Here is a 20055-nt window from a genome sequence, read left to right on the forward strand (position 1 = left end):
TGCCATCGGTGACGTGATCCACTCTAGTGGGGGAAAAAAATGGTATCATAGCTGTCAGTCGTGCCCTGGATGGATCAACCATCCGCAATTTCAGGGACCAGAAAGGGGTACCATCACCACCATCCAGTGTGTTTGTGAACAGTGTAAGGACATTGGACTGGTTGAGAATGGCTGTGGTTCGCTGCCAGCGTTGACAGGTGCGTCAGTGTGTGGGCAGCTGATTGGTTCAAGTGGAAGTGTAGTTTGCTGGACTGGCTCTCACCTCCTGCACCACCGTATTGGCTGCCATGGTGGTGAAGACTTCCCTCATTATGTCTGCAGGAATAATTGTGAATATAATTATCATACATCTGCTTCCAATAAAAAAAATGCTTTGCTCTGCTCTAGATAACATGGCAGCCGCCTAGCAGGAGATAGATTGGGTGGAGAGGAGTTCCCCGAGGAGGTTTCATCGACTGCCCGTGAATTTGTTTTAACTCAAACCAAGACAAAAAAACGTGGACTACAAAGGCTAGTTGTGCAGCTGCTTTAAAAGAAATGTGTCATCACTTTTGCCGATGACATGGCCAGCCCGGAAGCAGTGTGGCAGTCCAAAACGAGAGCTAGCTACGATGGATATTTTTCAGACTGGAGATTAGTCAGATACTTAATTTGAACTCTTGGCCAAGAATGTTTAATCTAGTGGCTAAACTGCACTATGCACAAACATTTTATACACAAATATTTAATCCATCCATACATTTTCTTCGCTGTTTATCCTCACAAGGGACGCGAGAAGTGCTGGAGCCTATCCCAGCTGTCAACAGGCAGGAGGCGGGGTACACCCTGAACTGGTTGCCAGCCAATCGCAGGGCACACAAAGACAAACAGCCACACTCACAATCACACCTAGGGGCAATTTAGAGTGTCCAATTAATGTTGCATGTTTTTGGAATGTGGGAGGAAACCGGAGTGCCCAGAGAAAACCCACGCGGGCACAGGTAGAACATGCAAACTCCACACAGGGTGGGATGGGATTGAATCCGGGTCCTCATAACTGTGAGGCCAACGCTTTCCAGCTCCGCCACCGTGCCACCCACAAATATTGAATGCAAAAAAAATTTCAAGTTAAACAGTGTTAAATACTTTAAGACTGTAATATGTTCTATTAACAGTATTAATAAAATGTTCTGCCATTATTGAGCATTCATTTTGGTTGGTTGAGGGACTCTGTTCTGACAATTACAGGGACCAGGACAAGCGTGTCCTGTGGCCTGTCCCGAGGTATAGAGTACCGCTACATCAGCACAGGTACAAAGATTATTAATGATTGTTGAACAGGCATTTTTTTCAAAAGCAACACAAACCTAGCAAAATAGAACTACAAATACATATTATTCCTAATATTTTGAGCAATGCAAATTAGCGGTGCGCATTGTACATTGCTAGAAGGATTTTTTTTTTTTTAGGTCAACTTTGAGGTGCACATTATATTTCAGGACGCATTATACTCGAGAAATTACGGTAATGTATCTGCGGTACTTTTTCTCGGCATGAAACCACACTGTTGTTCACAGATACTTACCACTGTCCTGAGTCTAGCCTCCACTACTCTTTCCCATAACTTCATTTATGGCTCGTCAACTTTATTCCTCTACAGTTCCCAGATTTCTGCAAATCGCATTTGTTCTTGAAAACGGGAAGTAGCACACTTTTCCCCTATAGGAATCTTCTCGCCTGCAAGTATTCTGTTGAACAAGTTGGTCAAAAACTCCACAGCTACCGCTCCAAATCGCTTCCATACATCCACAGGTATGTCATCAGGACTATGAAACTAAATATCTGCCACCAGGTTTTGAATTAAAAATGGCACAGAAAATTTTAGGTTGTAAAATTCACATTGTTATTTCCAAGTGATCACATTTTCAACAGCAGAAATTCACCGTCAAAATTCAGTGTTAAGAAGGCAGGGTTACTTCAGGTCAGAACCCAACACCCAGCCAATCTGCTTTCTTAGTCACGTGATGTCACATACTAAGAAAGCCTAAATTTTCCTAATCATCATACCAACCAACAACTGACCTTTTCCTGTCATAGTCCCAACATTCAAAGTCCCTACACTCATTTGTAGGGTCTGTGCATTTCTGCCTTAATACTGAATTTAGAAAGTGAACTTCACTACAGTGAATTGTAGCTGGTTGAATCTCAGGAGACAGGAGACTGAAAATATTGCGTTTGAATTTTAATGGTTGATTTTTTTTTTAATATGGGTTATTTGTTAACATCGAAAAGTTAAACAAATTCAGCTATTGAAAATGTGATCACTGAAATTTGAATTTTACAACATAAAATTTACTGTGGCATTTTTAATTCAAATCCTGGTGGTTTACTTCCGTACAGGACTTACTTCTTTTTCATTTTTCATCCTCTTTCGTGCCCTTTGAACTTCCCACTTACGAACCATTGCCACTTCCTGGTCCTTCAAACTTTCATCTTCCACGCTTCCTTCTCTCTCATTTTCTTGATTCATCAACTTCTCAAAGTATTCTTTCCATGTATTTAGAACACCATTGGCACCAGTCATCAGTCACACATTTTCATCTCTATCCTGAATTACCCTTTCCTGCTGCACATCCTTCCCATCTCTATCCCTCTGTCTGGCCAACCTGTAGACATCCTTTTCTCCTTCTTTCGTGCCCAACCTGGTGTACATGTCATCATATGCCTCTTGTTTAGCCTTTGCCACCTCTATCTTTGCTCTACGACGTATCTGAATGTACTACTTTCGCCTCTCCTCAGTCCACAGTGTCCAACTTTTTCTTTGTCAACCTCTTTCCTTGTATGACTTTCTGTATTTTGGGGTTCAACTACTAAATCTCCTTCTTTCCTTTCCTCTCAGAAGACACACCAAGTACTCTCCTGCCCATCTCTCTGATCACCTTGGGATCACCTTGGCTGTAGTAGTCCAGTGTTCCGGGAGCTCCTCCTGTCCATCCAGAGCCTGTCTCACCTCTTTCCGAAAGGCCGTACATCATTCTTTCTTTCTCACCTTCCACCACATTTTTCTCTGCTCTACTTTTATCTTCTTAATCTTTCTTCCCACTACCAGAGTCATCCTACACACCGCCATCCTATACTGTCGAGCTCCACTCTCCCCTACTTCTACCTTACAGTCAGTAATCTCCTTCAGAGTACATCATCTGAATAAAGCCTCATCACTTGATCTGATACTCTTTTCGCTTGCAAGACGTTCTTAGCCGGCTCTTTATTTGAAATAACCCCTACTCCATTACTCTTCCCATCTACTCCATGGTAAAATACTTTAAACCCTGCCCCTAAACTTCTTGTCGTACTACATTTTCACATGCTCTCCTGGATGCACAATATATAAACCTTTTTCCTAATCATCATGTCAACCAACAACTGAGCTTTTCCTGTCATAGTCCCAAAATTCAAAGTCCCTACACTCATTTGTAGGGTCTGTGCATTTCTCTACTTCTTCTGCCAAAGAATCACTTTCCTCCTCCTCTTTGTCTTCCACCCACAGTAGCTGAATTTCCACTGACGTCCTCCAGCTTCACGGTGTGTGTGTGTGTGTGTGTGGGAGAGGTGGGGGGGCGTTGTTAACCCGGGCCGATCCAGTATGGTTTTCTTTAAATGAACACTCATATTTGTTTGGCAAAGTTTTTACGGCGGATGCCCTTCCCGACGCAACCCTCTGCATTTATCCGGGCTTGGGACTGGCCTACATAGGGCTGCATTAGTACATAATTTACGATTACCTTATAATACAGTAATAATACTTGAACTGATCTCTGACTGAGTGGGAGAATGTGAGCGTTTATCTAATAAAATAATAAAAATTGTACTTACATTTTGTACTGTACAGCAGTGGTCCCCAACCACCGGGCCCGAGACCAGTCCCGATCCGTAGACCATTTTGTACCGAGCCGTATAGAATGAATAATAGTTGATTCGTTTCTTTCGTCCGAGTGTCTTATTTTGAAAGTCAACCAGTTCCACCCTCACCTCATTTCTCTGCTTGACTATTTGGCGCTAACCCACGTAAAATGAACCAGAAAAAGTTCGTTGGATATTTTCTTTGGAAAGGGTATATAAGACAACGATGAGACAAGAGAGAAGTTGCAGACTGCTCGCAAAAAAACCAGCTGCATTTCAAAGAAAATACTAAGACTCCTATCAGTGTTACGGATTCATCACAAGAGGTGGTTCACAAGCCCTGCACCGATGGCGATCAAAACGAGAGCCCAAAAGTGAGAAGTGCTATTACAAAACTGATTGAGCATTTTCATTGTGTGGACCCTCCCGCTTTTTTTAATGTGCCCATTATGCTCGAGCAGGGGACATCAAGGCAGTTACTACAGTTCAGTGTTGTGTCATTGTCGAAAGCAGATAACTCGATGAGCCAAAGTTTTCTTCTGCTCAACCACATCAAATAATATAATTGTTTTTGCCAATAAAGAAAAGAGGATTAGTGTTTGGAAATACCTGGACTCCCTATCTTAAAAAAAACAAAGACCAAGTCTGAAACCTTGGTGTTCTGAAAGATTACGACCTTTCAACTGTTATATCAAATCAATTACTAAAATTGGCTTTTACCATATATAACATCCAGAGTGAAGGCTTGCATGTGTCAAGCAGACCAGGAGAATATCCATGCTTTTATCTCAATTAGACTTGACTATTGCAATGGTTTTCTAAATGAAATCCCCAAAAAGAACCTTTAAAAGCCACAGTTCATTCAGAATGCTGTAGCTTGGTTTCTCACCAGAACAAAGACATCAGCGTGTATAACTCCAATTCTAAAGTCTTCACACCGGCTTCCAATCAGCTTTAAAATATATTTTGGTGTTCTGCTACTCCTCTATACATCACTAAATGGTTTAGGTCCTGAATGGATGCAAAAAAATGCTTATGGAATACAAACACAGTAGGGCTCTGAGATCGACAGATGTCACCCACTCCCAAGAGTTTATGTTTTTAAATCCAGGTTAAGAAGTTTTTCCTCATGCTTTTTAAGAGTATTTCCACTTTTCAATATTTCTTGCTCTGTCTTTAATTGTACTTTTTTCATCTTTTCCCTGTTTTAAATGTTTTATTTTTTTGGACTTAAATGCTTTTAATCTTGCAAAAAACAGTTACCTTGTGGATGAAATGTAAACATTTTCTTTCTAAACACCAATAGACATTTGTCCTAAGCCAATGTCCTTCTTTCCATTCATACACCTGATTTTCTCTTTTATAATTAGTTTTTCCTTTTTTGTCATTAGCAGTCATAGTTGTTCAATATAGTTTCTAATAAATTTCATCTAAAATTTCACTGCCTGATGTTTTGGTTTATTGTGGACGTCAACAACTCTGATATTTAACATGTAGCAATCTTCATACAATTTTTTAGACTGATTAATAAAAGGTTTGTTACTTCGTTTTCCTAAATGTAACCCATCTAAAAAAAAGAAAATGGTGCTTTTATTTTTCTAGACAAATGCTAACCCGGAAGTGGGACGCAAGAGTTCAACTCCACCGAATTTACCCAATAAATTATCATTGTCTTCATCCAACCCATATATGCTAAACAGTACATGTATATACACACACACAGACAATTTACGAGATAAATTAGATGCATTATGATAATATATATTTACATAAACATTGAGGGGTGCAAAATGTGATGCACAAGCTGTTTTCCTTTTTATTTTTGGAATTAAAATAACTTAATTCAAGAAAAACAATCTATTACTTTGGACTTCCAATTAAAAGATGCTGGTATGTTTGTTACATTTTCTTTTATTTCTGAAGATATCATATAGGTTACGCAAAAAATTAACGGGTGCCAATAATGGTGAGCAGTACTGAAGAAAAAATTGTCAAACAAAGTACAAGGTAAAAGTAATAATAAATTGTTTCAGATGTTTATTTTTTAAGTATATAATACATTTTACAACAATGTATAATCTTATGTCTGCTGCAAAAACCAGGCAATATATGGCCTTCTTAGAGGAGTAGTGGGGAAATGGAAAACATTCATGTAAGGTGCTCATGGACCCTCAATAATAGAGTAACAACCTCAAGTAAAATATAGAAGCCCCTTTGTTCAACACCAAAGGTAAGAAAACTCAAAAAAATGTAAAATAAGACAATGTAAATGTGAATTAGACATTGGTTTTCTTTTTCAGACGGAGAGGAGACTGTACATTCCACTGCCTCGGTCCAGCAGGCCTGCATCACAGAAAAGCTGAGCTTTAGCAACGTTTAACATGCAATTGGATATTACTTTGATTGCCTTGTATTGGAATGGCTTGAGCCTCATCATTCACAGAGCACACTTTAACATTAATACACCATTATACAAGCATGTCATTCAAGAAATAATTTCGGATGAGTTATCTTAGAAATTATCCAAAAATATATATACTGTATTAATTTTACAATCATGGCAACTCACTTCTTTTCATCTGACCGAACATGAAGAACGTTCGTCTCCTCATAGGAACCTGTTAGTAATTAGAGACAATGATGGATGACGCTGTAATTTTAATTACTTTTTGTAATATTGTAGTAATAACAATAATTGTGATAATGTTGACCATGACAATTAATATGCAATATTAATACGGTCGCATCTATAACACTAATGCTTGCTTTCATAGCTTAACCTGCTATGACGCACAGCTCATCTGACTTCAAACCTTGACACATGCCTACATCCATCCATTTTTTGAGCTACTTGTCCTCACAAGGGTCACGGGAGTGCTGGAGCTTCTCCCAGCTGTCTTCGGGCAGAAGGCGGGTTTGGAGGAACTGGTTGCCAGCCAATCGCAGGGCACACAGAGACAACCATCCATACTCACAATCACATCTAAGGGCAATTTAGAGTCTCCAATGATGCATGTTTTCGGGATATGAGAGGAAACTGAAGTGCCCGGAGAAAACCCATGAAGGGACGGGGAGAACATGTTAACTCTAAACAGGCTGAGCTGGGATTTGAACCCTGGTCCTCAGAACTGTGAGCCAGACGCTTTAATCAGACGCGCCACCCCGACATTAAAAAGACTAAAGAAATTAAATAAAATTGATAAATATTTATAATTTAGAGTCTCCAGTTAATGCATGTTTTTGAGAAGTGGGTAGAAACAGGCAGGCACGGGGAAAACCTGCAAACTCCACACAGCGGGGCTGAGAGATGAAGCCTGGTCCTCAGAAATGTGAGTCAGATGTTCTAAACAGTTGCGCCACAGTGCCACCCCTCCATTGACTTGACTAAACAAATTCAACAAAATTGATAAACCACATTTCTACAAAAAGTAGATGACTTGAGTGTAATCATGCAACCCATTTTAGCAAAACAGTGTAAAGGAAATTTCGTACTTGTTGCTTTATCACTGTAGATAGCACTGAATCCCTCAAAGGTTACATTGAAGATGTCACCTGGATAGGTTGGGGTGAGGAGGAGAAACTTATGCTGTAAGGTAATACCAAAATACTGTAGGTCTGTATAAAAATAGTAGTTGTGGTATTATACCATTGGGTGTGCTGATGGCTCTGTTACCCACACCACCTTGAGGTATTACTGCAAAAGACACACACGCGCAGACACACACACAAACACACACACACAGACAAAGGATTATTCATTGTTTACATATGTTCAAGAAAGATTAGTGTCATAGAGATCATTTAAGCAGGCACATCTGAAAAAGTACTTCATTGCTTGTTCTGGATCTTTTGACAAGGATCCACAGTTGGGATGGAGAATCTACAGAATATGAGGACTATATCTCGAGTTGCTCTACGAGATGTGTAAAAATATGATTATCATGTACATCTCTCACAATGTTTTCATGCTTTCAGTCCCTGCTGGTGGGCCTCCAAAGTAAGCAACACACTACCTCTTGCTTTGCCTTGCTCCCAGCATGTCCTGCGGCACTAAGCTGCTAAGCATGCGGGGAGGATGTAAATGGCTTTGAAAGTGCATGTTTTGTGCTCATTATTTCGTGAGTCATTATTTTATTTGTTTTATTATTTGCTACTTATGCTACTGTTTGCTGTGGCAAGATAATTTTAGTTTTGATGTGACACCGTGAGTGTCCAACATTGTCGGTACAACAATGACCTGCCTACACAGGTACTAAGTTTGTGGGGCATTTTAAGCTTCTTCTGCTTACAGATATGAAATGCAATTGTTCCTCACTGACTTGTGAGCTGACTGCCATTTTATGGTAGCTTTAATACATGCTAAAACAAGTCCTAGAATGCATGCTAACAGTCTAACCAGTGTGTTTAAGTATACTTTGTTGGAAAAGTCACATTTCCAAATGTTGAAACTCAGTGTGCAGATAAGGTGCAGCACATTATGAGCCGCCATGTACAATGTGGCGCCTACTGCATTTCGAAGAGAATTTAAGACCTCCAACGATCATGAAAATATGGTACATTTAAAAAAAAAAAAGAAAAAGAAGCAAAATCTGCAAATATGCAGGGGAACAAACGGTGATCCGTGAATGGCGAGGGCACACTATGTTTAAAACGAACAAAAAAATCCTTGCGATTGGTTGGTGACCAGTTCGGGATGTACCCCACCTCTCACCAGAAAATAGCTGGGATAGGCTCTGGCACGTCTGCAACCCAAGTGAGGTAAGCGGAATGGAAAATGAATGAAAGAATGAATTTTTTTTTTTTTTTAAGGACCATACAAACTGATTTCTTGTAATGTGTCACTCTAAATAAAACCGTTACTACATTACTGATTCTGATACTAAGATATCGTATTGAATACCTCAAAACAAATCTATTTTCTGAGCTGATTATCCTCATGAGGGTCGCGGGAGTGCTTGAGCCAATCCCAGCTGCCATCGGGCAGGAAGCAGGGTACTCCCTAAACTGGTGAACACCCAATCACAGTAAACATCGAGACAGACAACAGTAACACTCACAATCACACCTAGGAGCAATTTAGAGTCCCCAATTAATGCATGTTTTTGGGAGGAAACCGGAGAGCCTGGAGAAAACATGCGGGGAGAACATGCATATTCCACACAGGTGGGGCCGGGATTTGAACTCTGAGCCCAACACACGACAGTTGCACCACCGTGCCGCCCAAAATAAATCAAATCAAAGACAGACAATATAAAACTACAAATAAAATAGTGGTATTATTCAGTGTGTTCGTGTGAGATGCAAATGTTCCTCATACAATATTCAGAATGTTCCTAAGAGGTGATGATAGGTCTTGGGATATCTGAATCAAAATGCTGATTTTAATATTTATTTAGTGATTTGAAGAATTGTGCATCACATTATAGCCTAAAAATACAGAGATATTTGTTTGAGGCCATATGGCCCTTCTCTTGAGTATGAAATTAAATAGATTTACAATGAGCCAGTGTTTGGTTAGTAAACTGTTCGGAATTATGTGTTTTGTAAAATTGATACTCAAAGTTATTAAAAGAGAATTATAAACATTGTGTGGATGTCATTAATTACTCATGCCATTTCACAACTTGCAACAGGACTCAAGGATCCACAGCTGTTAATGTTTACTGTACAGTAATAGGGACATGCACCACCATGAATTGTTTTAAAATTCAACTGATGCACCTGTTCTTTCCAGAGAGCTGGATTTTGACCTTGTTCTGGGAAGGACACGCAAATGCCTGCAACAACAAAAGATATTTTTCACAACCATGCATCTGCATACTGTACTTGTATTTAGATGCACACTGTAGATCTGCAGCCTCTGTAAATCGAGTGAGATGTAAAATCCACTTCACTCAAATGATCTCAGTGACATCTTTCTTTTAAGGTTTTGTTCAAAGTTTACGAGAGCGGGATCACAAAAAATGTGAAGGACAAATCAAGATCCAAGAATACAAATGTACCATTCAGACTTTGTTTGTCTTGCTGGCAGGCGATTTGGACCCTGTGGCTGTGGAGTGGAGAAGACATAAGGATGCAAAAGCCTCGACCGAACAGGAGAGCAATGGACTGAGTCCTGCAAAAAAAATAAAAATAAAAAAACATCATGATTTGAAGGTCCATCACACCATGAAGCACAGGCAATGAAAGAAAGTAGTAATCTTGAGATGTTAATGTTAAATTTCAGTGTCAATCAGTCATAATGTTATCCGGCAACCAAAATCGCACATCACCAAATGTCACATTAAGTGAATACATGAGTCAATTCTACAAATTATGTGCCCTCCCACTTAGAAATCATGGAGGGGTCTGCAATTTTCATCGTAGGTGCATGTCCACTGTGAGAGAGATAATCTAAGAAATCCAGAAATCAGAATCACATTTATTTGTGTAATACAGCTGCAAATAAGTATTTAAACATCTGAGAAAATCAATTTTAATATTTGGTACAGTTGAATTTGTTTGCAATTACAGGGGTCAAACGTTTCCTGCAGTTGTTCACCAGGTTTGCATACACTGCACGAGGGATTTTGGCCCACTGCTTCACAGAGATGATCTCGAGATCAGACAGGTTTCTGGACTGTAGCTGAGAAACACAGAGACTCAGCTCCCTCCAAAGATTTTCAATTGGGTTTGGGTCTGGAGACTGGCTAGGCCACGCCAGAACCTTGATATGCTTCTTATGGAGCCACTCCTTGGTTTTCCTGGCTGTGTGCTTCGGGTTATTGTCATGTTGAAAGACCCAGCCACGTTCCATTTTCAATGCTCTGACTGAGGGAAAGAGGTTGTTTCCCAAAATCTTACAATACATGGCCACGGTCATCCTCTCTTGAATACAGTGCAGTCGTCCTGTCCCATGTACAAACAAACACCCCAAAAGCATGACGCTACCACCTCCATGCTGCACAGTAGGGATGGTGTTCTTGGGATGGAACTCATCATTCGTCTTCCTCCAAACACGGTTAGTGGAATTATGATGAAAAAAATTCCATTTTTGTCTCTTCTTACCAGAAAACTTTCTTCCATGACTCCTTTGTATCATCCAAATGGTCAATGGCAAACTCAAGAACCTGTCTGATCTAGAGAAGATGTGTGTGCAAACCTGGTGAACAACTACAAGAATCATTTTACCTCTGCAATTGCAAACAAAGGCTACTGTACCAAATATTAACATTGGTTTTCTCAGGTGTTCAAAAACTTATTTGCAGCTGTATCACATAAATCATTTGTTAAAAAAAAATCATGCATTGTGATTTCTGGATTTTTCTTTTTAGATTATCTCTCTCACAGTGGACATGCACCAACGATGAAAATTTCAGACCTCTCCATGATTTCTAAGTGGGAGAACTTGCAATATAGCAGGGTGTTCAAATACTTATTTTCTTCACTGTATGTCCCCCCCCCCAAAATACCCACGTGAAGTGAAATCTGTGTTGAAGTTGATTTTTTTTCATTTTCATGTTTTTTCATTCAATGTACATTTTTTTTTCCATTGAGTGTTTTTTCCATTGACTATTTTTTGTTTTATAGTATATATTTTTTGTTTCTTGTCTTTTTTTTCAAGCTGTTAAACCCCCTAACCACCCACTTTATAAACTTTTGTCAGACAGTATTAAGATTTTCTCACATTTATCTTGTTTAAACACTCTAAAAGTTCAAACTTTCAGAGCTAAAAAAAAAATACATTACTGCATTCCAGAAGGCAACCAAAGATCAAAACCTGTAAGAAGCCAGAACATTTATTTGAGAACTACATATATAAACATCCCATTATCCATTCTTCAGCTTTATTCAGCACCGGGTGTAAGCGTTTTCCTATAAAAAGAAAATTTATTTTTGAAATAAATGTAATTTTAATGATTAATGAGGTTGAACACAAATTATTAATAGCGACTCGGGTGTATTTTACAGTTCTTCTGACCGGTTGGCGTTATGGGTTGTTAAAACTTTTTTTTTTATTCTTGGCGACAATATTTTTATAAACATATTTCTACCCTCGATTATGTTGGAAAACTAAAGCCCCAACGCTTTGTGCAGGTGCACAGAAACCCTGTGGGGCCCGCTGGCCGCCCCAGGGACTTAGGGCGGTTGATAATGGTCTACAGTGCCTTAGCCAATCGGGACATGGAACACGATGCACATGCATCCTCCGTTAAAAAAATAAAAACATGACAAGATTTTTAATGGAAATTGAGTTAGTTATTATTAGTCCTTGGTTGAGTTTACTAGGTTTTTTTTTCAAGGAAAAAAAATGATCCATTTTAGTATAGTATTTATGAAATTATTAATTTTTAAAAACTTTTATACGGTTTCTGTCAGGTGTAGACATGCAAACAGAATAGGCATGAAAAAGGTGACCATAAAAAAACATTGTAGTGGGGAGGTGGGGTCATCCCTGGGCCCCTGCAGAGAATTATTGATTGATCTGAACACAAATTAAGCAATCTGGAAAACTGAGTAAGGCAAAAAAAATAATTCTTCATGTAGAAAACGTTACACCGCTCAAGCACATCTTGATGTATGAATTTAAGATTTAAATTTGTTATGGCCTAGAGAAAGGCCCATCTGCACCTGATGCTTTCTTGAAGCTGTGCAGCATGAATAGCATTCTTCTCTTTAAGTGCTCTCATTCTGAAAAAGAACTCACTAACGTCTGTTTCACTTAATTTTTCACCATGATCAACTTCAAAGGCTAATCCCAAATGTATCCTCCAGGAAAATATTATCCATCCATCCATTTTCTGAGTCACTTATCCTCATAAGAGTATGCTATTAACTGAGACAAATTAGTCCCCCACAACTATTTTTTTTAATAGCTCTATACACACTTACCAGTCATTTAGAACCCACAACGCTCTCGTCCTTTGCACCTGTGCAATCCATTTTTCATGACGAACCAGGTGTTTTGGAAAAGTGTTAAGAGTGGATCCATCCGCCCCAGTGTTCGAGCAAAATCCAGCAATACGTTGAGGCAGCATTTTGGCTAACACGATGAAAAAAAACCATGGAATTTTTCACCGGTTCAATAGGTATAAACCAATCTAAACACTCGACCTCACGGCTGTAAAAGCGTTACACAAATGCCTCGAGAAGATTTCATGGTGGGAGATGCAAAAATCCATATACAAAATCATGACGTGTGGTGAAAAAAAAGGATGGATCCATTCCGATTGACTTTTTCTCCCCCTTAAGAACGTACTAAAAATCATGATTTACGTGTCGGTTGACCTTCAACCAAACAAAAATGTAATTTTTCTCTAAACTTGATTGTTTTAATGAAATATTTAGTAGGATGATCAAATGGTAACTATTCAATTCCTGCTGCCCTGAAAAATAGAAATGGCATGAGTCCACATCGTCGACCGATTCAAAGACCTCAAACGGGGTTCATACTCAGTCTGACCCAAAAAATGTAAGGGCTTTTTAGGGGCATTCTTAGGGGCTGACACGGAAAAAATTTAGGGCCGACACGAAAAATTTAGGGCCTTCGTGGGAAAACAAGAGTAAGGAAAAAAGACTCACCCAATGGTGCCATCAACCGTTCTTGGTTCATCAAATGTTCCAGTACCTCAGTACCTGTGATCACCTGTCGCCCCTTGTGGTAGTTCTCATTGCTATGACCATTGTCAACGTCTTCACATAACAGTATACAGAAAAACAGATTCCAACTACAATTGCAACTATATACACAAATGTCTTCTACTGATGTCTGTTTCAGCACCCCTACTCTAGCTCCTTGAGCCTACCCAGTGCCACCTCTATTTGTTGCTGCAGAGGTGCCAAAATGGCTCTCTTGTCCTTTGCTTTGCCTCTGAGTGCATTGGCCTCAGTGATAAACCTCAGATTCCTCTTTTCTTCTGCCTTCTCAATAAGCGTAGATATGTCAGTCTCTATTCTGGATTTTTTGGCTTTGAGGCAGTAGAGATGAAAAGTGGGCAGCGATGCCAAATGGATGGAGCAAGGTACAAAGTCTTCCTTTCTCACAGTGGTAGTTTTATGCAATGTCACTGTCTGGGAACATGACTGCAAACACTTTGGAATTATATTCACAAGATTTGTAACTGTAATGGCTGAAGATCACTTTTAAGGTCCACACGATCTCTGCCTTTAACGAGTCTGTCTTCGTGTATTGAACTACATTCATAAAGCCTGACTTCCGGCTGGTTGAAGTCGATGACTGGACAACTGTAGGTGCGCATGCACTGCTAGTACCACTGCCTGAAGTTGATGCTTCACTATCTTGATATTTTAGAAACAGATTCATACCAGCGGAAGATGAGAGAGTCTTCGCCAAATCAGTGTGTCTCCTGTTTTTCCGGTGTGACTCCAGCGCTTTGACGCACATCCTTTCAAGCTGGTAACTCTGCTTGCAGAGATGGCAGTAAAACATGTGCCGATCTTTTGGATCTCGACGAACCCAGCTCCCGAACTCCTTACTTTCAACCCAAGCATATTGAAAAATGCACTTCCCCATGATACAAGTTGGATCGATGAAAGAACTACGCTACGTCGCAACGAAGACGAAGTGAAATGCCTACTCACGGAAACAAACAATGGAATATCGACAAGATGGCGACAAGTCGTCAACAAGGTGACTTCTGTTGACAATTTCCGGCTGTTTTGAACGCCAGACGGATCGCAATTTTTTTTTTTTTAAATAAAAGAAGTTTTTGCCGGTAGAGTTCCTCCCTTTGATTTTTTTTAATTTAAGGCCTTTTTAGGGGCTTGACCGGTTTTCGCGGATTTTTAAGGACTTTTCGGAGCTCCTAAATGCACCTTTGAAAATTTAGGGGTTTTTGGGGACTTTTAGGGCCGCGTGCAAACCCTGTCAAATATGGATTCTGAAATTTTGATCTGGCGGTATCTCGATCAGAATGTTTTTCTTCTTTGAAAAACCACAACCCAAGGTATAAGAGCCTGATAGCAAAATTTCCCCCTCCTCCAAAAAAGGGGTGGGGTGGTATTCGACAGTCCAGGTCATCATAATTTAGATTATTAAAGTTTTTTTTTTTTCTTACTCGGCCCAGGAGACATCACACACACAATTCACTCAAATGATACATTCCTACCTGATGGGTAAGCATTTTGTGATGTTCATTTAAGTTGCAGTTCTCCATCTGCTTCACCATCTGACGCTCCTTTTCAGCTTCCTTCAGGGTAAACTCCACTTCTGCTGCGAGTTGCTCATCTCCGGCAAAAAAATCCTTTACTTCATGACGGTAGTCTTGCATTGTCACCTAAAACAAATCATACCCGTGTCATAATTTAAGTGCCTTCATTGCCTCCTACATACCAATGCAGTATTCCAGTTTTTCCTTTGGCTTTATAACACAACATCCTGAGGCTGCACAACAATACCCCAATTGAACTAATGAGAAAAATATGCAGTGTGACACATGTACCTTTAGGTAATTAGTGAGATCTTTGAGAACAGGAGACTTTTTCCGTTCCAATAAGTGCTTGAGGCTAATAATAAGAGGAACCGTGTTCTCTATGAAGGCCTTCTTCTTGACCTGAGGATCCAAAAACCGAGCTGTCAACCTATAAAAATTCACTCCCACAACAATTTCTCATAAAAAAAAAAAAATTGTTTTAATTTCCATATTTTCAAAACATTATCAACATTTCCGTGAAAGACATAATCTTTAATAAAAGTTTTCAATATCTGTCATGTTAAAGTTTTAATTAATCAAGTCTAATCATGGTGGACAGTTGCAGCCTGAACCAAAGTACCACTATATGAGCTTTTGTCACTGAGTCAAAAATAGTGTCTATGAATTAAATTCACCTTTGCAAATTCTGTTTTCAACCATGGTAATAACAAACAAAAACAAACATTATTGATAAACTGACTTGGATAATTTATGTATGGACAATAGCTCTGGTTTCTTTTATCTGAAATGTACTTGTACAAGTAATACATGTAAGAAAAGTAAATGTAATTATGTCTTGCATGTTTTAATAATCTATATTCTAAATCCACAGTTGTTGCTGAAAAGATAAAAAATTCGCTACTTGTCGGAGGAATACATGCAAGCTTAACCTGACTCTTTAATTACTTGTTGGAATCAAGAAATGCACTCAAATATGTCTGCCATTAACTCACCTGAGAAGCCATATTATTTTGAACTGCCTGAAGAACTGCTTTTGCCATAGTGGCCATGTTGCCCTCTTCCTGCTCCTCTCCTACAGCACTTCCAAGTGTTGGAGACGTGACCTGCAGCTTCATCTCCTTCAGAGTCAGTATGTTGAAAGTCTCTGACAAAATGTTTGTACCATCTGCATCAAGAGGAAGCTCTTCAACTGCAAAGCAAGCTGCAATATAAAAAGGCAGAAGAATAATTTTTAGGGCTTTGTTGTACCACATGTTACTACTCCAAGTTCCAAGGGTGAAGTACTACAGTGATTATAAAATTCAATACACGCTTTTAAATACCAAGTTGTTGCTATATGAAAAAAGAAGACAAATCATTTACATCTTTCTCCACCTTTAATGTGACATACTTATATAACTGTTGAAAAAAATTGGGAGAGGAAGTAAAAATAAACAGCTGTATGTGACTGTTCAGCTCTCAATTTGACTGTGGAAATGACTTGTGCCCTGCCACCTTAATTTCTCGTGTAATGTACCGTACATTTGTTCCACCCCGAGAAAATCTTCAAAAGCCTGTCTCTCTTGCAGCGTGTGCAAACCTGGTGAACAACTTCAGGAAACATTTGACCTCTGGAATTGCAAACAAAGGCTACTGTACCAAATATTAACATTGGTTTTCTCAGGTGTTCAAATACTTATACTTACTTAGATCGGTAAAAATCATACTTTATGATTTCTGGATTTTTCTTTTTAGATTATCTCTCTCACAGTGGACATGCACCTATGATGAAAATTTCAGACCCCTCCCTGATTTCCAATCAGAGAACTTAATATATAATATAGCAGGGTGTTCAAATACTTATTTTCTTCACTGTAAATTCACAAGTATATACAGCAAAATGAACAAGTCAGTTGAATAGACATGTTGCTCCGTCTTGATTGGTAATTGCTTTTGAATTCGCTGATTTGATCAACACCAAAAATCCTGATCATGGAATGCCTACTTATTCATTGGTCTGCTTAATTTAATAAGCACCCAAATGTTTAGCTTCTGTCTTTTGATTGCTGGACTTAACCAATGCAGCTGGGGGTTCACCTACATTTGCACACATACAATTACCAGTTATTGAGGGGGAAGTATTGTTTGTTGAATTCCATCTCTATTTTTCTATTTCTTTTTGGAGTTAATCAGGACCGTTATGTGCTAGCTACGACTTAAGAGTTTGAATGTGTTAATTTGAAATAAGTGAAAGTTTATGGTATTAAGGCATGACCTGTTAATATCTGGTAAATGTATTTTTGCGCCCTTTTGAGGAGTCACAAAATGCTGGAAGGAATACCGGAAAATTTGTAGTCAATCTGTTGTAGCATTGGGGGAAATCATGTAAGGCTTCCCAGCATGACAAGCTGGATGTGTAAATAGCGATCTGCTAGTTACGTATTTTGTTAGTCGTAGTTTCTGTTTCCTCATCGTGTAATACTGTGGTACCTCTACTAATGAACGTCTCTAGTAACGAAAACTTCAGATTACAAAACGCCCCCTTGAAAAAAATGTTGTTTTAAGTTACGAAGGAAAATTCAGTATTCGAAGGAAAATTCAGTATACGAAAGGCAAAAATAGGCGCTGGATTCGCAGCCCCCAAATTCCATCAAATGTAAACATCCTTGATCTTGGTTTGAAAGTGGCGCAATAGAGCCACTCTCTCATTGGCTATAGCTGTAGCATCTTCCTGGCATTCCACTGGCTAGGAGTGATGTGACGTTTTACCCATGATGCTTTTCGTTTGTCTTGTACACTCGAGTGTGAACGAATCACACCCTAGCAGTTTCACTCTGGATACTCATCACTGAGTGCTTTCACACACTAGTGCACTTTAGTAAACTACAACTCTTTCGTATTTCTTTTATTGCAATTTTTCTTCACCATGCGCCCCAAGAAACTTTAGTGGAATTAAGTTGTGTGCGTGCGTACATTCATATGTATGTTTTCTCTCAACTGGCAAACATTTGCCTCCTCCTCCGTCCCACACAATGCCTTTTGCCTGTCACTCACCCTTCTCTTCACATATTCGGCCAACGCCAAAGGTAAATGAAGATAATTTTGATTATTCTTTACATTTTGTACTTTGAATGCTAAGTTTTTGTTGGGGTCCAGGGGTTTGGAATGGATTAGGCTATTTACATGAAAAAAGCGCTTCTACTCACGAAAAATTCGCGTTATGAAACGATTTCCGGAACGAATTAATTTCAAAAGTAGAGTCCACTTCAGTCATATGTGTTGTAGTTGTGGATCATTTTGCTGTACCTTAAGTTAGCGTTCTGTTTCAAGACCCCATTCATTTCACTGTGACAAGATCATTGAGAGCTTGCTTGTGGCCATTCCTCGCTCAAAAAAGTAAAAAAATTAAATTCCTCTAGCAAAGCTGAAGTACTTCTACTCACGACAGGGTCCTACTTGATAATAATCGCATACGTACTGTAAAAACAATTTTGCATCAAGAAAATTGTTGAAAAAAATCTCAAGATAAAAGAATGCAATCAAGCTTGGAAGAATATTATACTGCAATTAGTTTGAGATTCTTAATTCTGCAATGCAAGATGTGTTTTCTTTTATGATGAAGCAAGTGATTTTTGAGGGTTTCAGCTGTCACGTCAGTGGTCACAAAACTGAAGTAAGAGAATTTCTCTTCCCACAAGGAAAAAAAAAATCTGAGAAAAACCTTGAAAGAAGAAAAGATGAACGGTGCAGACCTACGGTGTGTGTATGTTAGAACCACCACTGCCTTAGACAAATTACAAGGTGACGCATGACCAGTGACCACGTTCACATCCAGTTTAAGTCATCATAATCCTTTAATAAATGTGTAGATATTTTATTGTATACAGTGGTACTAATTACAAAATTAATCCGCTCCGGAAGTCGTTTCGTAATGTGAAACCTTCGCAAGTAGAAACACATTTTACATGTAAAGAGCCTCATCAATTCCAAGTTAAGTTAATTTACCTGAAAAATAAGCATTCATAGTGTACATATTGTAAAGAATAATAAGAAATGATGTTCATTTACTTTTGGCATTGAAACCATGGCAATCAAAAAGGCGTCGTGGCGTCTTCAGAATGGAGGCACGCACACAACTAAATTCTGCAAAAATTAATAAATTCCACTATACAACTATAAATTCAAAAACTTTCAATGTTATTTTTTTTTTTTTTTTAAAGATTGTTGCTGCTCCGAGCCAATGGAGGGATGTGATGCCAGAAAGATGCTAAGTGCGAGCCAATAGGGGGAACTGCTCAATTGCACCACACATACCAAGAGACAGGATCATGGCTAAAGATTGACATCCCTCCGCCCCAATGTGATGCGAGGAAACTGCTCCAGCAGTGGCCAATGCGAGAGCACCTCTACCGTGCTGCTTTAAAACCACGATACAGTACAAGATGTTTAAATTCGGTTTAATCCAGCCCCCCCCCGAATTTATATCCTGAATTTCTTTCGTAACTAGAGACAAAAAATTTCCAGGGAGGCTTTTCATTACATGAAACTTTCATTACAAACTTTCGTAAATTGAGGTACCACTGTATTTCAAAAAATGGTTAGATTTAAGTCATCAGTCCAACTTATAATGTGGTCAGTTTTACTGGGTTATTTACCATTTTTGATCATCTAGAAGACAATTCTTAGCAAACGGCTTTTTATTCATAGACGTGTTATAATGAATGCTTGTGTTTCATCTTCAAGAATCAGTTTAAATGCAGGTTGTCGTTTCTTTTATGGCACCACAAATTGCCTTGTAATAATTGCTCACCCAGTACACTTTGGTTAATCTTGTTGGTGATGTTGAAGCGCTGAGCATCACTGAAGTGTTGCAGCAGAAACCGGTAAATCCGAAAACGTTTCTCACGATGCTGAGGACCTTTGAGGGAGAACCTAACTTTTTCACTAAAAATATTTGGGAAAGGAAAGAATAAACACCATCGTATCAGGGAGAGACTTGATCATGGGCTAAAAAATAAATAAATAAATAAAAAATTTAAAAAAG

The 20055-nt window shown here is 39.0% G+C and overlaps 1 protein-coding gene across 8 annotated transcripts in view; it reads right to left on the minus strand.

The window, feature by feature from the left end:
* Positions 1-5899: 5899 nt before the first annotated feature.
* The window catches only part of ncapd3 (non-SMC condensin II complex, subunit D3), a 96587-nt gene continuing 82431 nt past the window's right edge, over positions 5900-20055 (minus strand). For all 8 annotated transcript variants that reach the window (XM_061836461.1, XM_061836460.1, XM_061836466.1 and 5 more), the window contains 10 exons: positions 19822-19955; positions 16025-16233; positions 15321-15431; positions 14988-15155; positions 9882-9994; positions 9601-9656; positions 7526-7573; positions 7372-7431; positions 6449-6497; positions 5900-6222 (listed from right to left, as the gene is read on the minus strand). In XM_061836461.1, the coding sequence (XP_061692445.1) occupies positions 6156-6222; positions 6449-6497; positions 7372-7431; positions 7526-7573; positions 9601-9656; positions 9882-9994; positions 14988-15155; positions 15321-15431; positions 16025-16233; positions 19822-19955 (1015 nt within the window). In that variant the 3' untranslated portion in view covers positions 5900-6155. The remainder of the gene's footprint in view (positions 6223-6448; positions 6498-7371; positions 7432-7525; positions 7574-9600; positions 9657-9881; positions 9995-14987; positions 15156-15320; positions 15432-16024; positions 16234-19821; positions 19956-20055) is intronic.

Source organism: Syngnathoides biaculeatus, chromosome 12 (genome assembly GCF_019802595.1).
Source record: "Syngnathoides biaculeatus isolate LvHL_M chromosome 12, ASM1980259v1, whole genome shotgun sequence".
Classification (NCBI taxonomy): Eukaryota; Metazoa; Chordata; class Actinopteri; order Syngnathiformes; family Syngnathidae; genus Syngnathoides; species Syngnathoides biaculeatus.